This window comes from Lithobates pipiens, unplaced genomic scaffold (assembly GCF_037356315.1).
Source record: "Lithobates pipiens isolate NorthernLeopardFrog02 unplaced genomic scaffold, aLitPip1_a1.2 Scaffold_8, whole genome shotgun sequence".
Classification (NCBI taxonomy): Eukaryota; Metazoa; Chordata; class Amphibia; order Anura; family Ranidae; genus Lithobates; species Lithobates pipiens.
The window spans coordinates 415,047,353-415,068,922 of NW_027507903.1; the positions used below are offsets into that span (position 1 = coordinate 415,047,353).

General features: G+C 45.4%; 1 protein-coding gene across 1 annotated transcript in view; it reads right to left on the reverse strand.

Moving 5' to 3' along the window:
• LOC143962194 (protein diaphanous homolog 1-like) overlaps positions 1-21,570 on the reverse strand; it is a 311,409-nt gene that overhangs the window by 102,905 nt on the left and 186,934 nt on the right. The window contains exon 12 of the mRNA XM_077471524.1: positions 8,387-8,503. Coding sequence (XP_077327650.1) covers positions 8,387-8,503 — 117 coding nt within the window. The remainder of the gene's footprint in view (positions 1-8,386; positions 8,504-21,570) is intronic.

The window sequence follows — 21,570 nt, forward strand, 5'->3', positions numbered from 1 at the left end:
TTAAAGGGGGAGTTCACTTTTACACAAAAATCTTTAAGGTGAATCTTTACAGGACCCCCTCCTCACCCCCACAGTCCCGCTGACCTGGAACATGGCAATATCCTGTTCTGGGCCCTGCTATAGCCGCATCATGGGTTCGGGGCTTAGAAATCCGGCAGCTTTATCTCCAAAATATACACAGTCAGGAGGTACGTTTAGGAGCATTCTAATTGGTCAGCGCCGACCAATCAGAACCCACATAGCCTGTCCTGTCAGTGGGGAAGAAGCGTGAAAGCCGAAGGGATTTCTAAGCCCCTGACATGGCTATAGCAGGATATGGGGGGGGGGGGGGGGAAGAGGTAAGGAGGGGGTCCCGTGTAAGTTGGCCTTACAGATTTTTCTGTAAAGGTGAACTTACACTTTTTTAATCACTTCTACAATCTCATTAAGTGTCCCAATCGGTGTCTTCTTATGCCGCGTACACACGATCGGAATTCTCATTGGAAAAAGCTGTGATGGTTTTCCCGACGGAATTCGGCTCAAGCCGTCTTGCCTACACACGGTCAGACCAAATTCCAATCGTTTATAGCACGGTGACGTACAACACGTACGACGGAACTAGAAAAAGGAAGTTCAATAGCCAGTAGCCAACAGCTTGTCTCGTAGTTGAATTTGAGCATGCATGATTTTTGGCGTGTCGGAATTGCATACACACGATCGGAATTTCAAAAGCTTTTCTGTCTGGAAAATTGAGAACATGCTATCAATTGTTAGCTGGCGGAAATTCGGACAGCTAAATTCCGATGGAGCATACACACGATCTCATTTTCCAGTGAAAAGCTCTCATCTGTCTCTTTCTGGCCAGAATTCTGATTGTGTGTACGCGGCATTACACTCCCTGAGACTGAATCGTTTCTTACCTATGCTGTGATCACCATTGGGCTGTTTCTATAGTCATATCTCCTCTGAAGTGTCTCTTCTCCAGGGAGAATACATTTAGTGCTTGTAGTCGCTCCTCATAATTGAGGTCTTTCAGTCCCCTTATTAAATTTTGTTGCCCTTCTCTGGACTCTCTCCGATTCCAGCACAACCCTTCTGAGGACTGGTGACCAGAGTAGAATGGAGTACTCCAGATGTGGCCAAACCAGTTTTATAAAGTGTCAGGATTAGTTTTATCTCTGGAATAAATTCCCTTTTTAATGCATGCTAGCATGTTGCTGGCTTTTCTTGCTGCAGCTACCAGGACCCCCAGATCTTCGTCCATCATTAATTCCACCAGAGGTTCCCCCCCCCCCCCCTCCAGTGAATAGTATGCGTTTATACTTTTAACCCAGAAGGTCTTCTTGTAAAGTTTCTATATCCCGATGTGAAGTTCTTGCCCTACTCATTTTTACATCGTCAGCGAACATTAAGTTTGAGTTGTTTATCCCATCCTCGAAATCACTTATAAACAGAATTGGCCCCAGAACAGAGCCTTGGGGTACCCCAATTACCACTCCAGATCATTCTGAGTACACGTTATTTATAGAGATGCACTGAAATTTCGGCGTCAAAAATGGTGTTATCTGCATTTTGCTCATAATGCCACTGAAAACGCATGCTATTTTACTGTGCTTATGGTGTATTTTTCATAAGTCACATGAATCAAAAACAGAAACCTGAATGCATTTTAAATGCATTTCAACAGAGACGTGCATTTTTTGGTATAATTTTTTTACCAAAAATGCAGCAAGCAAGATTTTTAAAACCACAACGAAAGCGCAACAGACCAGTGTGAAGGCATACATAGAATTTAAAGGGATACATTTTTGTTGAGCTTTTCTTGCACTAAAGCTGCCAATAATGGGCGACAATAAATTCATATTGATTTAAAGTCATGATATGAATTAAAAAGTATACTATTACATATTTTTTTTAAACTGTCATTTTCAGTTTTCGGCCAATCATTCTGCATTTTCGGTACCAAAATTTCCATTTGGTGCACCTCTATTTATCCCTACCATTTGGATGCACCCCTGTAACCAGTTTTCTATCCAAGAATAAACCCTATGGTCTATGCCTACAGACCTCAATTTGTAGATTAAGAGTTTGTAAGGAACTGTATCAAATGCTTTTCCAAAATCCAGATACACCACATCCACGACGACAGCTCCCTCCTTCGTAGAAAGTAAACAGACTGGTTTGGCAAGAACGATCCTTTGTGAATCCATATGGATTACTAATAATTTTTTTTGAATCTTAGTACCATGTGGGCTTTTCGCCAATCATCTGGTACCATACCTGTCAGTATGCTGTCCATAAAGATTAGGAATAATGGTCTGGCTATAACCTGATGACTCGGGTGTAAGCCATCAGGTCCTGGTGATTTGTGTTAAGCTTTTCTAGCCTTTTCTGGACTCTGGTTTCTGCTAGCCACAAGGGTACATCCTGTACCAACAATACAGTCATGGTTGTTCTACTCCTTTTTCCTTTGTTAAAACTGAGAAGAAAGAATTTAGTACAGTTGCCTTCTCCTTGTCATTTGTAACCAGCTTTCCTTTATCAATGTTTATGGGGCCAATGTTCTGACCTTGTTTTTTACTGTTATTTGAAACATTTCTTCAGGTTTTTTTTCAAATATGGACTGGCTAGGCCACTCCAGGACCTTAAAGTGTTCGTTACCAAAAAATAAAAAATAAATATGGATCCTGTTCCCTTAAAGCATGTTTTACAGCACAGTACCTGTGCTGTGTAATTTGCCCTCCAGTATCACCTAAAAACATGGCTGATCCTGTCCTATTATGGCTGCTGAGCCCTGACACTGCGATCAGTTTATGTGCCTCCATCATACGCAGCCCTGCTCTCTGCCCTCCTGTGTCCTGCTCCCCCCTCCCCTCAGATCTGTCCACTACCCAATCCTAACCTCCTGGTGCAATCAAATCTATAATATAAGCATGCCATCCCCTCCGTTATACGTGTCCCCTTGTGCCGTATAAAAAGATGCCGACTATACGGTATATCGGAGCGTCTCCTGGCACTCACACAACTCCTCGGGTCTCTCTCCTCCCCTCCTGACATCAAGGAGCAGAGTTTGGCCCTGCCCGCTATAGCGGTCAGCTGGGCAGAGGAGAGAGCAGAGGCATCACTGGGAGTTGCTCTGATATACAGTATAATTGCTATTTGTTGTTATATACAGCATAAAGGCACATAGCGTTATATAGCTTGTCCGGTTCGGCTCCTCCTTACGCAGATCGGTACAGCGTGTGTGTAGAGGGGAAGAGCCGGGTGCAGCAGTGCAGTGGGTCTGGATCTGAAGTTCCCACAGCGCTGATCTGTGCCCAGCCATGGACATTCATCCATCAAATTTTCCAGCCATGTTTGATCCATCCATCCATCCTCATGCTCCATCCATGCTTCAAGCATGTCTCATCCATCTTTCCATGTGTGCTCTATCCATGTCTTATCCATCTTTCCATGTGTGCTCTATCCATGTCTCATCCATCTTTCCATGTGTGCTCTATCCATGTCTCATCCATCCATCCATGCGTGCTCCATGGCTCATCTATCCATCCATGCGTGCTCCATGGCTCATCTATCCATCCATGTGTGCTCCATGGCTCATCTATCCATCCATGTGTGCTCCATGGCTCATCTATCCATCCATGCGTGCTCCATGGCACATCCATCCATGCGTGCTCCATGGCACATCCATCTATGCGTGCTCCATGGCACATCCATCCATGCGTGCTCCATGGCACATCCATCCATGCGTGCTCCATGGCACATCCATCCATGCGTGCTCCATGGCACATCCATCCATGCGTGCTCCATGGCACATCCATCCATGCGTGCTCCATGGCACATCCATCCATGCGTGCTCCATGGCACATCCATCCATGCGTGCTCCACCCATGGCTCAGCCATCCATCCATGCTCCATACATCCGCATTCATGCTCAGCCATCCATCCATGCTCCATACATCCCCATTTATGCTCACCCATGGCTCATTCATGATCATCCGTGCCACATCAGTGATCATCCATGCCATATCCATTCCACATCAATGGACCTCTGTACCACACAAAAGTGTAGTAGGTAGTCAGATTTGAAATGTATGTCCCTGATGGGGCTCCATGCATGTTAGGCCTCTCTATGTGACCAGGCTGTGGAAAAGTCTCACACATGTGGTATCCCCATACTCAGGAGTAGCAGAATGTATTTTGGAGTGTCACTTTTGCTATGTACATGCTATGTGTTAGAAATATCTTAAAAAAAAAAAAAAGTTGTTCATTTATAATACACAAAATGTTTTCATTTTCTTTCCACATTTTCCAAAAACTTGTGGAAAAAAATTACATGTTCAAAAGACACATTATGCCTCATAGATTATATCTTGGGGGTGTTTACTTTCCAAAATGGGGTCATTTTTTGGGGGTTCCCATTGTCCTGGTGCTCCAGGACCTACAAAAGCGTGATAGGTAGCCGAGAAATTAAATGTGCAATCTATGTCCCTAGAATGCCTGATGGTGCTCCCTGCATGTTGGGCCTCTCTATGTGGCCAGGCTGTGTAAAAGTCTCACACATGTGGTATTGCCATACTCAGAAGGAGCAGCAGAATGTGTTTTGGGGTGTAATTTGTTTGTGGTATGCATATGCTGTGAGAGAGAAATAACCTGTTAATGACAATTTGTGGGGGGGGGGGGGATAAAATATCTTAATTTTTTAAAGAATTGTGGGAAGGAATTACAAACTTTAAAAAAACTCACCATGCCTCTTAAAAAATACCTTGGACTGTCTACTTTCTAAAAAGGGGTCATTTGGGGGGTATTTGTACTGTCCTGGCTTGTTAGGGTCTCAAGAAAGGAGATCCGTCAGTACATCGGGTGTGATCAAGTTTCAATGATTGGCACCATAGCTTGTAGACTAACTTTCAAAATAATTTACACTGGATTTGGGTTATATTTACCAAAGATATGTAGCATTAGAAATTTTGGCCAGAGTTTAAGAAGAAAAATTACTAATTTGCTAAATTTTATAATGGAAACGAAGAAAAATGCATTTTTTTTTCACTAAATTTTCAGTCTTTCATTTATAGCGCAAAAAATTAACCCAGAGGTGAGCAAATACCACCAAAAGATAGCTCTGTTTATGTGAAAAAAAGGACAAACATTTCATATGGGTACAGTGTTGCATGACTGAGTAACTGTTATTCAAAATGTCAGCACTGACAGCTGAAAATTGGTCTAGTTAGGAAGGGAGTTTAAGTGCCCAGTGGCAAAGTGGTTAACGTGCTTCTTCTTGAGACAATCCTTTGTTGCCTTGGCAGTGTGTTTTGGGTCATTGACATGCTGGAATACCCACCCACAAATCTTTTTCAATGCCCTGGCTGAGAGAGGAAGGTTCTCACCCAAGATTTGACGGTACATGACGCCGTTTATCTTCTCTTTGATGTGGCAAAGTTGTCATGTCCCCTTAGCAGAAAAACACCCCCAAAGCATAATGTTTCCACCTCCACATTTGACGTTGGGGATTGTGGTCTTGGGGTCATAGGAAATATTCCTCCTCCAAACACGATCAACAGGTGAGTTGATGCCAAAGAGCTCAATTTTGGTCTCATCTGACAACACTTTCACCCAGTTGTCCTCTGAATAATTCAAATGTTCATTTTCAAACTTCAGACGAGCCTGTACATGTGGTTTCTTGAGCAGGGGGACCTAGCAGGTGCTGCAGGGTTTCAGTCCTTTGCGGTGTAGTATGTTACCAATTGTTTTCTTGGTGACTATGGTCCCAGCTGCCTTGAGATCTTTGACAAGATCCTCCCGTGCAGTTCTGGGCCGATTACTCACCGTTCCCATGATCACTGAAACGCCAGGAGGTGAGACCTTGCATAAAGCCCCAGACCGAAGGAGATTGACAGTTATTTTGTGTTTCTTCCATTTGTGAGTAATTGCACCTGTTGTCACCCTCTCACCAAGCTGCGTGCCATTGGTCTTGTAGCCCAATCCAGCCTTGTGTAGGTCTACAATCTTGTCCCCGATATGCTTGGACAGCTCTTTGGTCTTGGCCGTGGTGGAGAGATTGGAATCTGATTGATTCAAATTAACAAGCTGAGATTAGGAGCACTCCATTTAAGGCCTGATTCACAACTATGCAGGTTGCAGTTTGCATAATGCAGGTGTATTTTGCGTATTTCAATACATGCTTTTCATCCATTGAAGTCTATGGAACCAGAAGGCAGGAAAAAAGTCCCTGGCCCTCTCCATATAATGCTCACATGTGAACTACATCCATAGGAAACCATGTTAAATGAACCATAGTCTGCTTCTGCAAAACTGAAAACGTGCAAAAAAATGCATAGGCATGAACCAGGCCTTAGAGAGTGCTGCTAATCTCAGCTCGTTACCTGTATAGAAGACCCTTGGGAGCCAGAAATGTTGCCGATTTATAGGGGATCAAATAGTTATTTCACTCATTAAAATGCAAATCAATTTATAAAAAAAAAGTTTGAAATGCGTTTATCTGGATATTTTTGTTGTTATTCTGTCTCTTACTGTTAAGATAAACCTACCAATAAAAATATAAACTGATCATTTGTGAGTGAGCAATGTACAAAATCAGCAGGGGATCAAATACTTTGTGGAATTAAGCCCTCTTATCCTTTAGAACCAATGAAATTGCCATATTAGACTCAGATCTGCAGTTGCCATGGTACTGCACATGTAATCGGCTATGACAGCATCTATTTGATGACAGTTATTCACTGCATGCCTTCAATGTAACGGTTTTGGAAAACAGTTAAATTAATGGGTTTTATTCCTCATTAATATGCCCTTGTTTTTTTCACAATAATGCGTGGTACAGCATGGATGACTCTCTATATTACCAGTACAGCAGATCAAAAAACCCAGATAGAGGTATATTGTGACATGAGGACTTCCAATACATCAACATATATGGAAAGGGGGGATGGGCATTGTAGCACCAGTATTCCAACTGACATACACTTGACCTATCATCCAAACTCATTTCCTTGGTCTACTCCCAACTCAAGAGACTGCCCTTTCCAACCACACATACTTATTGCCAGATGGGAGAAGGATTTGAGAGCCTAAAAATTATAAAAAAAATTAAATAAATAAAAAACTAAGCATGGTCCACTATCCCATCCTGCTCCAATAATGTTACTTCATTGGACTCAGCTTAAAAGGTACTTACCATCTGGTATCTAGTTCCTCCAAGATTGGCTCATTCAGGCCTATGTTTCAGAGGATGCCAGGCTACTGGTGATGTCCTCCATATATGGTAGAGCTGCCCAACGCTAAACTGCTTCTGGTCTTAATTTTTTTCCCTTTTTCATACGTTATTTGGGATCCGCCTTTCTACAGACCCCTGGCTAGCATTATTGCATTTCAAACTGCCTGGTGTTACGAAGATAGTTCAAATTTATTTTGTCCTTTTAGCTTCTAAAATGCCCATAGCCAGACATGGAAAAAACAATTCACCCACAGCTCTAAAGCTGAATCCCAAATGGATAGTTTTGTTAGTGAACGGACAGTTATACAGAATCTTCGCTAATAACCAAGCCAAATTTTGCAAAATCTGAGACCCCTGGATCGCATACCGACATCCAAATCTAGCTGTGTAATCTGGGCCCTTGCTGTTCCAGTCATCAATAATATACAATACTACCCACATCATGCCGCCCCACCGCTCCCTACATCTCCTTTCTTTTTAAATTTCTTCCCTCTCCTCTCCCTCACCATTTTTCTACTCCATCCTATCCAATCTTAATTTCATTCCTCTCCTTTTTTGTATATATCTCTTAGCCATTTCCAACTTCATCTGCTAGTCGCAAATATGCCTCAACTTTGACTGGTCCTCCCTGTTGAGTACCAGATAGATGCCTTTCTCTGATTCTATGTTTGAAAATGTTTTGAATGATAAAAGGGCACTGTTAATGATGGATATTCTATGTAGAATGTACTCAGGCACTATGTACTGACACATCTGTCTAATGCACTGTCCTTAAACCTTGAAAAATTCAATAAACACATTGAAACATAACGTCACCTGAAATTGCATAAAACTTTCCAAGTACCAGTCTGCCTGTCAAGGCGAAACACTGCAGAGATAGCTATACAGTGTATAGCCTGACATAACATAATGGAGATGCACATAGGAATCCTCAGCAGTTCCTAGATGACAGCCTAAGAGCTATTTGCATTGAAAATTTGACATCTATAAAAGTCAAGTAAAAGATGATTTTCATTATATCTTCTATGTGCTCCCTTGTCACTCTCAGTATTCTACTGATACTCCAAGTCAGATAAAAATCACACGCGTGTCAGTTTTATTCAACTTCCACATTGGATAACTAAAGCTGGCAGACAAATTTCCTCCTCCAGCGTCAATGTGATTGCTTCCTACCTTGCATCATAGTCATTTCGGATGAGTAGTAGATGCTGCATGATAGAGAGGAACAGCTGTTCAGCAGAGGAGTCTTTCACTGTGTTCATAAGAATCTGGAAGACTTCTTGAATATCAGTAAAACCAATGTTAAGGGAAAAAGCAAGCTCAGTAATAGATTCCATTTGTTATCTCAGCATTCATCAAAAAATCATAGAACACCATTTTTTAATTCTCATTCTGAAACTACTAGAGGTCTAGCTGCGATGCACCTTCTTGCTTTAATACTTTGCATCACTAACCCCTAACAAGTACTGTATACAGATGATGACTTTTCTAATATACAGAATTGTTCCAGGTAAGCAACTCCAGTACTGAAGCAGACAGTCAGCAAAGCTAGCATTTCTAGAAGGGGTTCAGCCACAGCAGGTTCAATACTTTGGTAAAAAAAAAAAAAAAAAAAAAAACTAAAACCATCATCCCACAAGGGTTACTAATCTGTCAGAGCACTAGTTTCCCCATCTGCTCTGGCACTGAACAGATGAGGCCACCGGCAGCTGTGCTTGGCTGAAAATGGCTGAACTGGGCACCACTTATGTCTACTGGCACATTTACTCAAGGGAATTGCTACCATTCTATTTGTGATGTGAACTGTAAAGTAACAGATGGATTGCTTGTTGGAGATAGACCCAATAAATACTCAACATATCAAGCTATCCTGCATGTAGACTGTTCATTCAAGTGAACACCTAACCAACGATGAAAGAGAAAGAAATGGGTGCAGGTACACTCAAGCGTTTCCAGTGAATGGCGCTGTTATTGCTACAGTATACAAGGACATTTTAGATAAATGTGCAATTCCAACCTTGTGGCAACGGTTTGGGAAAAGCCCTTTGTTCCAGCATGTATGTGCCCCTATGTACGAGTTCAGCTTCATATATGGATTGACAATTGTGGTGTGAAGGAATTTGAGTGGCTAATCTCAAACCCACTGCACACTTTGGGGGTGAATTGGAATGTCGATAAGGAGCCAGAACTTTAAGTACAAATACCTGACCTCACAATCTTTTTTGTTTGTTAGGCCAAAATCCAACACATTCTTAAATCTTCTGAAAATCTTTCCAAGAATGGTGAAGACAAAATGGATTCAGCTCCATATTACTGTCCATGATTTTGGAGAGAATGATGTGATGGTAAGAATGGTCAAAATGGTGGCATTGAATTTTAAAGTAGAACTATAGGCAAGCCTTTTGTCGTTTCATTTTGAATAGAGTAAGGGTAGGTTATAACCTCTGTCAATTTTTTTCTTGACATCCGGGTCCTATTGCAGAGATTTCCCTTGACTTCCTGTCCCATAGTGAAAACAGGAAGTGACATGAAATCCCTGAAAATTAAGGGAATTCCTTGGGAAGCCGCAGGTCAGAACTAGTGCCGCCCCCCCCCACCCCATTGGAAGATCTCCCCTCTATTACTTTTTTGTGGACAACACAAAATGTGTGACTTTTTATTTACAATGATCATAGTAAACAGGGCAAATCAAGAGGGTACATTTCCTTAAAAGGCAAGGTTTTTTTTTTTTTTTTTTAAATAACCAACATGTTATACTTACCTGCTCTGAGCAGCGGTTTGGCAGAGCAGCCTGGATCCTCCTCTTCTCGGGTCCCCTGCAGGCGCCCTGGCCCCTCCCTCCTGCCAAGTGCCCCTAGAGTAAACTTCTTGCTGTGGAGGAACCAGAGCATGCTCGCTCCCGAGCTGCTGCTCAGCACGTCCATTCACACATAGCTGGTGCTTGGTTCTGCCCCTATTCTCTTCTCATTGGCTCAGTGACTGATTGACAGCAGTGGGAGCCAATGGAGGGAGAGTCCCAAGAGAGCCAAGGCTCTCGTGCACATCGCTTAATCGCGATGGGGGTCATATTTGTACTGGGTCTGCTGCTACAGAAGCTTTTTTTCCTTTTTTGCATAGAATGCAAGAAGGTAAAAAAAAAACTTGAGCATTTAGAATCACTTTAAACTGGGGCACAGACAGCAATGCAAACTAAACTATCCAAAACAAAAAAATAAATAAAAATAAACAGGATTTTTAAAATAGCTTACCTGAAAAATCCTTTTCTTTCATGTACATCAGGAGCACGGAGCCATAGTACTTACTACTGTATGTGGGTTATAGGGCCACTGATAGGTGACGGACACTGGCACGCTGTAAGGCAAGAATTGTACTCCCTATATAACCCCCTCCCACTACTGGTAGTCCTCAGTTTTGTAGCCAAGCAATACAAGTGTATACCATGAAGGGAGGGACCTCTGTGTCCCCTGATGTATATCCAAGAAAAGGATTTTACAGGTAAGCCGTTTTAAAAATCCTTTTTTCTTTTCTTAAATCAGGGGACACAGAGCCATAGTAGTTACTATGTGGGATGTCCCATAGCAATGGCAACTGAAGGGAGGGAGACAACAAAAACAGGAGGCCAGAGGACTCGTACTGCAGCCTGCAGTATACCATGCCCAAAGGCAATAACCTCATGACCTTTAATATGGATTTGATAAAATTTGATAAACGTATGAACCGAAGACCAAGTCGCAGCCTTACAGATCTGAGCCATAAAGATGATGCACCACCCAAGAGGCACTAATCGCCCAAGATGAGAGTCCTCTAACATAAGAAGGAAGGAAGAATTTTCTTCTTTAAGCTGAAGCTTTTACAGTCACTTGACGAATCCATTAGGAAAATAGTGGATTTTGACGCTGCCTGTCCACATCTTTGAACCTTCTGGCAGTACAAAAAAAAAAAAAAACATTGGTTTTGCAAACCTGACCTGTCGCCTTAAAATAGACTCTGATCGCTCTTACTACATCAAGGGAATGTAGTGCCGTCTCTTCCCTAGATTGAGGCTTTGGGAAAAAGGAAGAATAATATCTTGGTTTAAATGAAAAAAAAAAAAAAAAACTTACCACTTTCGGTAGGAATTCAGGATGAAGACATAAAACCACCTCACCCTTATGCATGATCAAATATGGCTCTTTACAAGACAGAGCCGCTAGTTACAATATTCTTCTAGCAGAAGAAATGGAAACCAGAAAGATTATATTTCTTGTCAAAAAGAACCAAGGGAATTTCTCGTAAAGGCTCAAACGGCCGATTTAGCAAAGCCAATAAAGACCAATTTTAAATCCCAAGAATTTTAGAGGTGCCTTGATAGGGGGATTAATCCGTGTTACCCCCTGAATAAGCTATGCACCAAGAGAGGGAAGCAAGAGGCCATTGAAAAAAAATACTGACAAGGCCAACTTCATTACAGATTCCATATGCAGGAAATCAGGTATCCTGCCTAAGATACCCGATTTCCTGCATGGTACCAACCCCTGGATCCACACCAAGAAACATATGCCTTCCAGAATCTATAGTAAAAAGACTCTGGAAGTCACTTCCTGGCATCAAAGTAGACCCTATCGAAGGAGATCACCCACAATCTTTAATAAAGTGGAATTCAACAGTCAAACCTGTTAAATTTTTAGTCCGTAAGGTAGGATGAAATACCGGACCTTGTGCGAGAAGATCTGGCAGAGTCTGAAGGACTCCTATTGCCACCTTTATGATCTCGGTAAATCAAGATCTTCTGGGACCCGCTGGGGCCACCAGAATCACCTCCTTCCGTTCCTGCTTAATCCCACGGAGAAGGCACTTAAGTAGCAGAGCTGGAGGAAATGCATAAATCAGTGAAAACGTATCCCATGGGAAGACTAATGCGTCTGTTCCGCCTGCTAACGGATACCTTGTTCCTGACACAAAGTTGTCGACTTTGTTGTTGAATCTGGACGCGAATAGGTCCATGTCCGGAATACCCCATTTCTGACATATCGTTAGGAAGATGCCGGGGTGGAGAGATCACTCTCCCGGAAATAATTGTTGGAGACTCAAGTAGCCTGCCTGCCAATTCTCTATTCCTGAAATGAAAAATTGCAGATAGACTAGGAATGTTGTTTTCTGCCCAAGCTAGAACATTATTCACCTCTTTTTGGGCTGTACAACCTCTCGTACCCCCCTGGTGATTGATGTAAGCCACCACCGTGGCCTTATCAGACTGAATCCTGACAGGACAGTCCCGTAGTCTGACCATCCCAAATTCTAGTGCCAGACGCACTGCCCGAATCTTCCAAAAAGTTGATAGACAAGGTCCTCTAACCTGGACCATCTGCCCTGGACAGAATCTTCTTCCAGGGCTGCTCCCTAGCCTAGAAGGCTGGCATCTGTTAACACCTTCCAGATACAGGTAGAAAAGATTTTCCCTTTTGCTGGATAACAATCACCAATTTAGGCTCCGACTTACGTCAGGAGCCAAGCGTATTGGAAACCGACAGGATGGTGCTTTGAAGCAATTTTTGAGTAAAAACCCCATTTCCCCTAACAATCTCATGCACAGCTGAACGGAAAGATTTTTCTTTGTTTTGATAAGTTGAATTAGTCCTACAATGGAACAGATTCTTGTCTGGGGTAAGAATACTTCTGTATGGTATCTATAACCAGCCCCAAGTACTGTAATCTCCTTGATGGTTTTAAGCAGCATCTTCCTAGGTTGAGTATCCAACCCAGAGATTTCAGGTAGTTACAGCTGTAATCAGACTCTGGTGTAGACCCGAGACTGAATGATCTATTAAAAGTAGAAAGTAGATCTTCTAAATAGGCTAGGACCGTTATGCCTTGAGCCCTTAATCTGGCTAAAGGAGGTGCCAGAATCAGAACACCCGTGGTGCTGTGGCTAAACCGAATGGCAGTGCCACAACTCAAATGATTTTATATTTCAAAACACAGAAATTTCTGGTGAGCGGGAAAATTTGGCACATGGAGATATGCATTTTTGATATTGATTAAAGCCAAAATCTCTCCTCCTTGCAGGATGGACACAACCAATCGGATTATGAAAGGATCGGATGTTTAAGTGTCGATTCAGATCTTTGAGATCTAGAATGGGTCTTACCTCTCTGTTTGGTTCTGGAACCGTAAAAGGTTTGAGCCAAACCCTGTGCCCTGTTCCACTAAGGGAATCTCTGATATCACCGACTGGGATAATAGATGATCCAGAGGCCAGAACGAGACTTCTTTTTCTCTGGATCCTTGGGAACATTTGCCTTGCTTAGAAAAAACGAGGAGATGGAAATTCTCGGAACTCTAGTCGTAACCTAGAGAAAAAAAACTGCAGAAATCCATCTGTCTTGACATTGTTCCTGCCAGATCTTGAGAATTGCAGGACCTTTCCCTCCAACCGAACGAGCGGGGTGCCCCTTCATGTGAAGGCTTTAGCATTCTGCTTTGTGGGTAGTGATGGACGAACTTCCGACGGGACGTTTCGCGAACGCGAAATGCGAACGGACCCAAACGTTCGCGAAACCGACCGTTCGCCGCGGGCCCCATTGACTTCAATGGGAGGCGAACTTTGCAAACCTTCATGTCGAATTTGCGGCCACGTGGTAATTATTAGGGGGTAAAACGTAGTCCCACCATCTGGACAATGACATAATACATGTATGAGGTGAATTTGGGATCGATAACTACAAGCATTTTTATTTTATTTGGGAAATTGTTCTAACAATTCAGGACTATGGAGCTAATGAAGGCAATGGAGGAGAGGGAAGGTCAGGGACCAGGGTAGGCAAAGAAGAGGGTGCAGGAGATGATCACCAGCAGCGTGACATACCGGAATGACACATGCACCGTGATAGAGGCATCTGACAGCAGCACCGTAATACAGAGCACTGACAGCAGCACCGTGACATACAGCGCTGACAGCAGCACCGTGACATACAGCGCTGACAGCAGCACCGTGACATACAGCGCTGACAGCAGCACCGTGACATACAGCGCTGACAGCAGCACCGTGACATACAGCGCTGACAGCAGCACCGTGACATACAGCGCTGACAGCAGCACCGTGACATACAGCGCTGACAGCAGCACCGTGACATACAGCGCTGACAGCAGCACCGTGACATACAGCGCTGACAGCAGCACCGTGACATACAGCGCTGACAGCAGCACCGTGACATACAGCGCTGACAGCAGCACCGTGACATACAGCGCTGACAGCAGCACCGTGACATACAGCACTGACAGCAGCACCGTAAGCAGCCCCAGGAGGAAGTCAGCACAGCACAGGGATGGTGTGATCCCCTCATAATAAGAACCCCCAGGAGGAAGTCAGCACAGCACAGGGATAGTGTGATCCCTTCATAATAAGAACCCCCAGGAGGAAGTCAGCACAGCACAGGGATATCATAAGCAGCCCCAGTAGAAATATGACACCGCTCAACCTCTTCAAAGAGGAGGGTAGGGGCATATAGTACGGTGTGCTTTTTTGGGTCAAGGAAGTGAGCCAAATGAATTAAGAAGGTCTGTGTGCTTGATTAAAAAAATAGTTTATAGACATATACATGGTCTACTGGTCACATGTGTTGAATTCCTCCGAGATCCATGCCTCATTCATTTTTAGAAATGTGAGGTAGTTAACACTGTGGTGAGCTAGGCGAGTACGCTTATCGGTCACAATCCCCCCTGCTGCGCTGAACGTCCTTTCGGACAGGACACTGGATGAGGGGCAAGCCAACAGTTCGATTGCAAATTGGGCAAGCTCTGGCCAGAGGTCAAGCCTGCCCACCCAGTAGTCTAGGGGTTCATCACTCCTCAGAGCGTCCACATCGGCCGTTAACCCAATGTAGTCGGACACCTGACGGTCTAGGCGTTCCCTGATGCTGGATCCGGATGACACCTGTCGATGGGTCGGCTGAAAGAATGACCTCATATCCGAAGTCACCAACACATCTTCAAACCGGCCTCTTCTTGCAGGCGCTGTTGGATTGGTACCCGCAAATCCTTCTCTGGGAGTGGGAATTGCTCCTCTGCCAGCGCACGCAAAAGCAGAATGCAGCATTTCTCGAAGCAAGGCCTGGAAGTGCTGCATTCTGACAGCCCTCTGCGACGGCGGTAACATTTCCGCCATTTTGTGTTTGTACCGGGGGTCTAAGTACGTTGCCACCCAGTACTGGTCCTTGACCCTCATGCTTTTTATACGGGGGTCCCTATTAAAACACTGGAGCATGAAGGCCCCCATTTGCACTAAAGTGGAAGCGGTGTGGTGGCCTGGCTCCTGCTCATCATCCAGGATAATGTCGTCCTCTTCATTCTCCTCTCCCCATCCTCGCACAACAGGGATCCCAGAAAGGTTTAAAGCATGCTCTTCTTGCTCCTGCTCATCCGCCCCGGCACCATCCTCCTCTGACTCCTCATCAGACTCCTGTTGTTGACTTGTCTCAGATAGAGTAGCCCCCCCTGGGAATTCATCCAGCATTGCGACTTCCTCATCTTCCCGCTCCTGCTCCTCCACAGCCTGATCAATGACACGACGCAATGCACGCTCCAGAAAGAAGGCATAAGGTACCATGTCACTGATGGCGCCATGGCTGCGACTGACCAGTTTGGTGATCTCCTCAAATGGCCGCAGAAGTCTGCATGTGTCGCGCATGAGCAGCCACTGGCGCGGTGAAAAAAAACCCAGCTCCCCAGAACCGTTTCTTTCGCAGAGTTCATACAGGTAGACGTTAACTGCACGTTTCTGCTGGAGCAGCCTATCAAGCATATAGAAGGTTGAGTTCCATCGCGTCGGGCAATCGCAAATAAGACGTCTGACCGGCAGATGGTGTCGCCGCTGAATGTCAGCAAGGCGAGCCATGGCCGTGTAAGATCTTCTGAAATGGGCCGAGATTTTCCTTGCCTGCCGCAAGATGTCCTGGACCCCAGGGTATTTGACAAGGAATCGCTGCACGACCAAGTTTAAGACGTGTGCCATGCACGGCACGTGCGTGATTTTGCCCTGTTTCAATGCGCTAAGCAGATTGGCACCGTTGTCACACACCACTTTACCAACTGTCAAATTGAGCGGTGTTAGCCACTCATCTGCCTGTGAACGCAAAGCTGAAAGGAGTGCCGGGCCAGTGTGGCTCTTTGCTTCCAGGCACAACAGACGCAGCACGGCATGGCAACGTCTCACCTGGCATGTGGAATAGGTTCTGGGGAGCTTGGGCGGTGCAGTGGAAGAGACGCTAGCAGCGGAAAAGGAGGAGGCAGCTGAGGAGGAGAGGGAGGAGGATGGAGTAGGAGGAGGAGAAGAAGAGTCAGGCCTGCATGCAATCCGTGGCGGTAAAACCAAATCTACACGGGTGCCACGGGTTACATGCTTGACGGCCGTCAGAAGGTTCACCCAGTGGGCAGTAAAACTGATATACCTTCCCTGCCCGTGTTTGCTAGACCACGTGTCTGTGGTCAGATGTATCTTGGCACCGACACTGTGTGCCAGAGATACATTCACTTGCCGCTGAACATGGCCATATAGCTCTGGGATGCCCTTCTCTGAGAAATACTTCCTTCCTGGGACCTTCCATTGTGGTGTTCCAATGGCCACAAATTTGCGAAAGGCCTCCGAGTCCACCAGTTTATATGGCAGTAGTTGGCGGGCTATGAGTTCTGACAAGCCAGCCGCCAACCGTTGGGCAAGAGGGTTATCCGGCATCATCATTTTTTTACGCTCAAACATTAGGCCCACGGAAGCCTGCCTTTTTGCAGAAAAATGTGAGCTTGGCGTGATGGAAGGTGGAGTGGAGGACAATTGTGAGGAGAGAGGAGAAGGAGAAGTAGAAGACGAGGCTGGACGGTGAGAGCCTGCAGTGTGGCTTTGTGTGTTCCGTTGCTCCCACTGGGCTCGGTGATGGCTGCTCATGTGCCTTCTTAAGGCGGTCGTCCCTAGGTGAGTATTGGGCTTACCGCGACTAACGCGTTGACTGCAAAGATTGCAGATGGCAACGCTATTGTCAGCAGCGGACACGTTAAAAAAAGCCCACACTGCGGAGCCATGTGCCGGTGTCCTGGGAGCGCCAGATGTGACCGTACATGGTCGATGACTCGCTCCTGATACATTTGCAGTCTGCTTTGTCCCTGCTGTGCAATGTAAGTCATTGCTGCTTCTCCTCCCTATCTGCTGGTCCATATCTCCCTCTGAACTCCCCTCCTCTTCCTCTCTTGTGGGCACCCACGTGACATCACTAGACACGTCATCATCAACGTCACCTTCCCCACCGCTATAAGTAGAGATCTCGGAGTAGGCAGCAACACCGGGGACCAACCTCCTCCTTGGGCTGATCTGGGTACTGGCGTCAGACTGCTGAGTAGCGCTTGTTGCTACCTCCTCTTCCTGATCCAATACCAAGAGTGGCTGCGCATCAGAAATGTCCTCTTGATATGGATCGGAAAATAATTCCAGTGACTCAAGCGGAAGGTATGTGGTGGTGGTGGTGGTGGTCGTGTTGTTGGTGGTAGTGTCTTTGGGGGTGCACATAGCAGAGAGTGAAGAAGAGGGTGCAGATCGAGAGGATGAGGAGGGTGCAGAAGAGTAAGGCTGAGCGAGCCACTCAACCAAGTCTGGTGCATCCTTTAAAGTAATTGAACGCACCTTCTGCAACTTCCCACTTTGGCTCAAGCCTGTTGCTCCTGCCCTACCCCTACCACCCCTGCGGAAGGGCCTGCCTCTTCCTCTGCATGTCATTTTTTAAATGACCCTGTGACAAAACTCTTAGTCCCTATACCGCTGAAGGACTGCTGCAGTATAGGTGAGCGGTCAGCAGTGGTGCACGTCAACCCTATCTATTGTGGACCTATAGCGGTCCTTACAGAACAGCAGACTGTACCGCACTCAAGCCTATGTACCGTAGCACCCTATACCAAGTTACCAGTCCTTATAAGAACTTTTGTGGACCAAGCAGGTTGTGTATTAGTGTTTAGCAGACTGTACGTCAGTCCCTATACCGCTGAAGGACTGCTGCAGTATAGGGCAGCGGTCAGCAGTGGTGCACGTCAACCCTATCTATTGTGGACCGATAGCGGTCCTTACAGAACAGCAGACTGTACCGCACTCAAGCCTATGTACCGTAGCACCCTATACCAAGTTACCAGTCCTTATAAGAACTTTTGTGGACCAAGCAGGTTGTGTATTAGTGTTTAGCAGACTGTACGTCAGTCCCTATACCGCTGAAGGACTGCTGCAGTATAGGGCAGCGGTCAGCAGTGGTGCACGTCAACCCTATCTATTGTGGACCGATAGCGGTCCTTACAGAACAGCAGACTGTACCGCACTCAAGCCTATGTACCGTAGCACCCTATACCAAGTTACCAGTCCTTATAAGAACTTTTGTGGACCAAGCAGGTTGTGTATTAGTGTTTAGCAGACTGTACGTCAGTCCCTATACCGCTGAAGGACTGCTGCAGTATAGGGCAGCGGTCAGCAGTGGTGCACGTCAACCCTATCTATTGTGGACCGATAGCGGTCCTTACAGAACAGCAGACTGTACCGCACTCAAGCCTATGTACCGTAGCACCCTATACCAAGTTACCAGTCCTTATAAGAACTTTTGTGGAACAAGCAGGTTGTGTGTTAGTGATTAGCAGACTGTACGTCAGTCCCTATACCGCTGAAGGACTGCTGCAGTATAGGTGAGCGGTCAGCAGTGGTGCACGTCAACCCTATCTATTGTGGACCGATAGCGGTCCTTACAGAACAGCAGACTGTACCGCACTCAAGCCTATGTACCGTAGCACCCTATACCAAGTTACCAGTCCTTATAAGAACTTTTGTGGACCAAGCAGGTTGTGTATTAGTGTTTAGCAGACTGTACGTCAGTCCCTATACCGCTGAAGGACTGCTGCAGTATAGGGCAGCGGTCAGCAGTGGTGCACGTCAACCCTATCTATTGTGGACCGATAGCGGTCCTTACAGAACAGCAGACTGTACCGCACTCAAGCCTATGTACCGTAGCACCCTATACCAAGTTACCAGTCCTTATAAGAACTTTTGTGGACCAAGCAGGTTGTGTATTAGTGTTTAGCAGACTGTACGTCAGTCCCTATACCGCTGAAGGACTGCTGCAGTATAGGGCAGCGGTCAGCAGTGGTGCACGTCAACCCTATCTATTGTGGACCGATAGCGGTCCTTACAGAACAGCAGACTGTACCGCACTCAAGCCTATGTACCGTAGCACCCTATACCAAGTTACCAGTCCTTATAAGAACTTTTGTGGAACAAGCAGGTTGTGTGTTAGTGTTTAGCAGACTGTACGTCAGTCCCTATACCGCTGAAGGACTGCTGCAGTATAGGTGAGCAGTCAGCAGTGGTGCACGTCAACCCTATCTATTGTGGACCGATAGCGGTCCTTACAGAACAGCAGACTGTACCGCACTCAAGCCTATGTACCGTAGCACCCTATACCAAGTTACCAGTCCTTATAAGAACTTTTGTGGAACAAGCAGGTTGTGTATTAGTGTTTAGCAGACTGTACGTCAGTCCCTATACCGCTGAAGGACTGCTGCAGTATAGGTGAGCGGTCAGCAGTGGTGCACGTCAACCCTATCTATTGTGGACCGATAGCGGTCCTTACAGAACAGCAGACTGTACCGCACTCAAGCCTATGTACCGTAGCACCCTATACCAAGTTACCAGTCCTTATAAGAACTTTTGTGGAACAAGCAGGTTGTGTGTTAGTGATTAGCAGACTGTACGTCAGTCCCTATACCGCTGAAGGACTGCTGCAGTATAGGTGAGCGGTCAGCAGTGGTGCACGTCAACCCTATCTATTGTGGACCGATAGCGGTCCTTACAGAACAGCAGACTGTACCGCACTCAAGCCTATGTACCGTAGCACCCTATACCAAGTTACCAGTCCTTATAAGAACTTTTGTGGAACAAGCAGGTTGTGTGTTAGTGTTTAGCAGACTGTACGTCAGTCCCTATACCGCTGAAGGACTGCTGCAGTATAGGTGAGCGGTCAGCAGTGGTGCACGTCAACCCTATCTATTGTGGACCGATAGCGGTCCTTACAGAACAGCAGACTGTACCGCACTCAAGCCTATGTACCGTAGCACCCTATACCAAGTTACCAGTCCTTATAAGAACTTTTGTGGAACAAGCAGGTTGTGTATTAGTGTTTAGCAGACTGTACGTCAGTCCCTATACCGCTGAAGGACTGCTGCAGTATAGGTGAGCGGTCAGCAGTGGTGCACGTCAACCCTATCTATTGTGGACCGATAGCGGTCCTTACAGAACAGCAGACTGTACCGCACTCAAGCCTATGTACCGTAGCACCCTATACCAAGTTACCAGTCCTTATAAGAACTTTTGTGGACCAAGCAGGTTGTGTATTAGTTTTTAGCAGACTGTACGTCAGTCCCTATACCGCTGAAGGACTGCTGCAGTATAGGGCAGCGGTCAGCAGTGGTGCACGTCAACCCTATCTATTGTGGACCGATAGCGGTCCTTACAGAACAGCAGACTGTACCGCACTCAAGCCTATGTACCGTAGCACCCTATACCAAGTTACCAGTCCTTATAAGAACTTTTGTGGAACAAGCAGGTTGTGTGTTAGTGATTAGCAGACTGTACGTCAGTCCCTATACCGCTGAAGGACTGCTGCAGTATAGGGCAGCGGTCAGCAGTGGTGCACGTCAACCCTATCTATTGTGGACCGATAGCGGTCCTTACAGAACAGCAGACTGTACCGCACTCAAGCCTATGTACCGTAGCACCCTATACCAAGTTACCAGTCCTTATAAGAACTTTTGTGGAACAAGTGAGTTGTGAATGTTTAGCAGACTGCAGCAGAAGGGCAGCAGTCAAGTATAATATCCTTTCTATATTTGGAAGAAAGAATATTATACATGTACAAGCCTATTACTGTACCACTGATACCAGTCCTGAAAAGAACCTTTGTGGAACTAATAATAACAGCAAGTCTTTAAAATTACCCTCACTGCCTGACAACACTGCTTCCTTCCTGTCCCTATACAAATTGGCAAAAAAAGAGAACGATTAGTGGTTACTGGAACAGCTCTTTTGTGGACCTTGATAGTAACAGCTAATGATGATGATGATGATGATGATGATGAAAGACTAATCTGGCTGTCCCTGTAGCATACACCGTCCTTTCCCTTTCTCTAAACTAACAAAAGACACTCAGGCTGCTGCAAGAATCAGCAGCACAGCAAACCTATCAACACCTAACACCTATACCAGTCCTGAAAAGAACTTTTGTGTACCAAATAGCTAGTGGTTTATCTCTCCCTACTCCACACAGGAACCTGTCCCTATCTTAACAGAAGAAAGAATGTAAAATGGC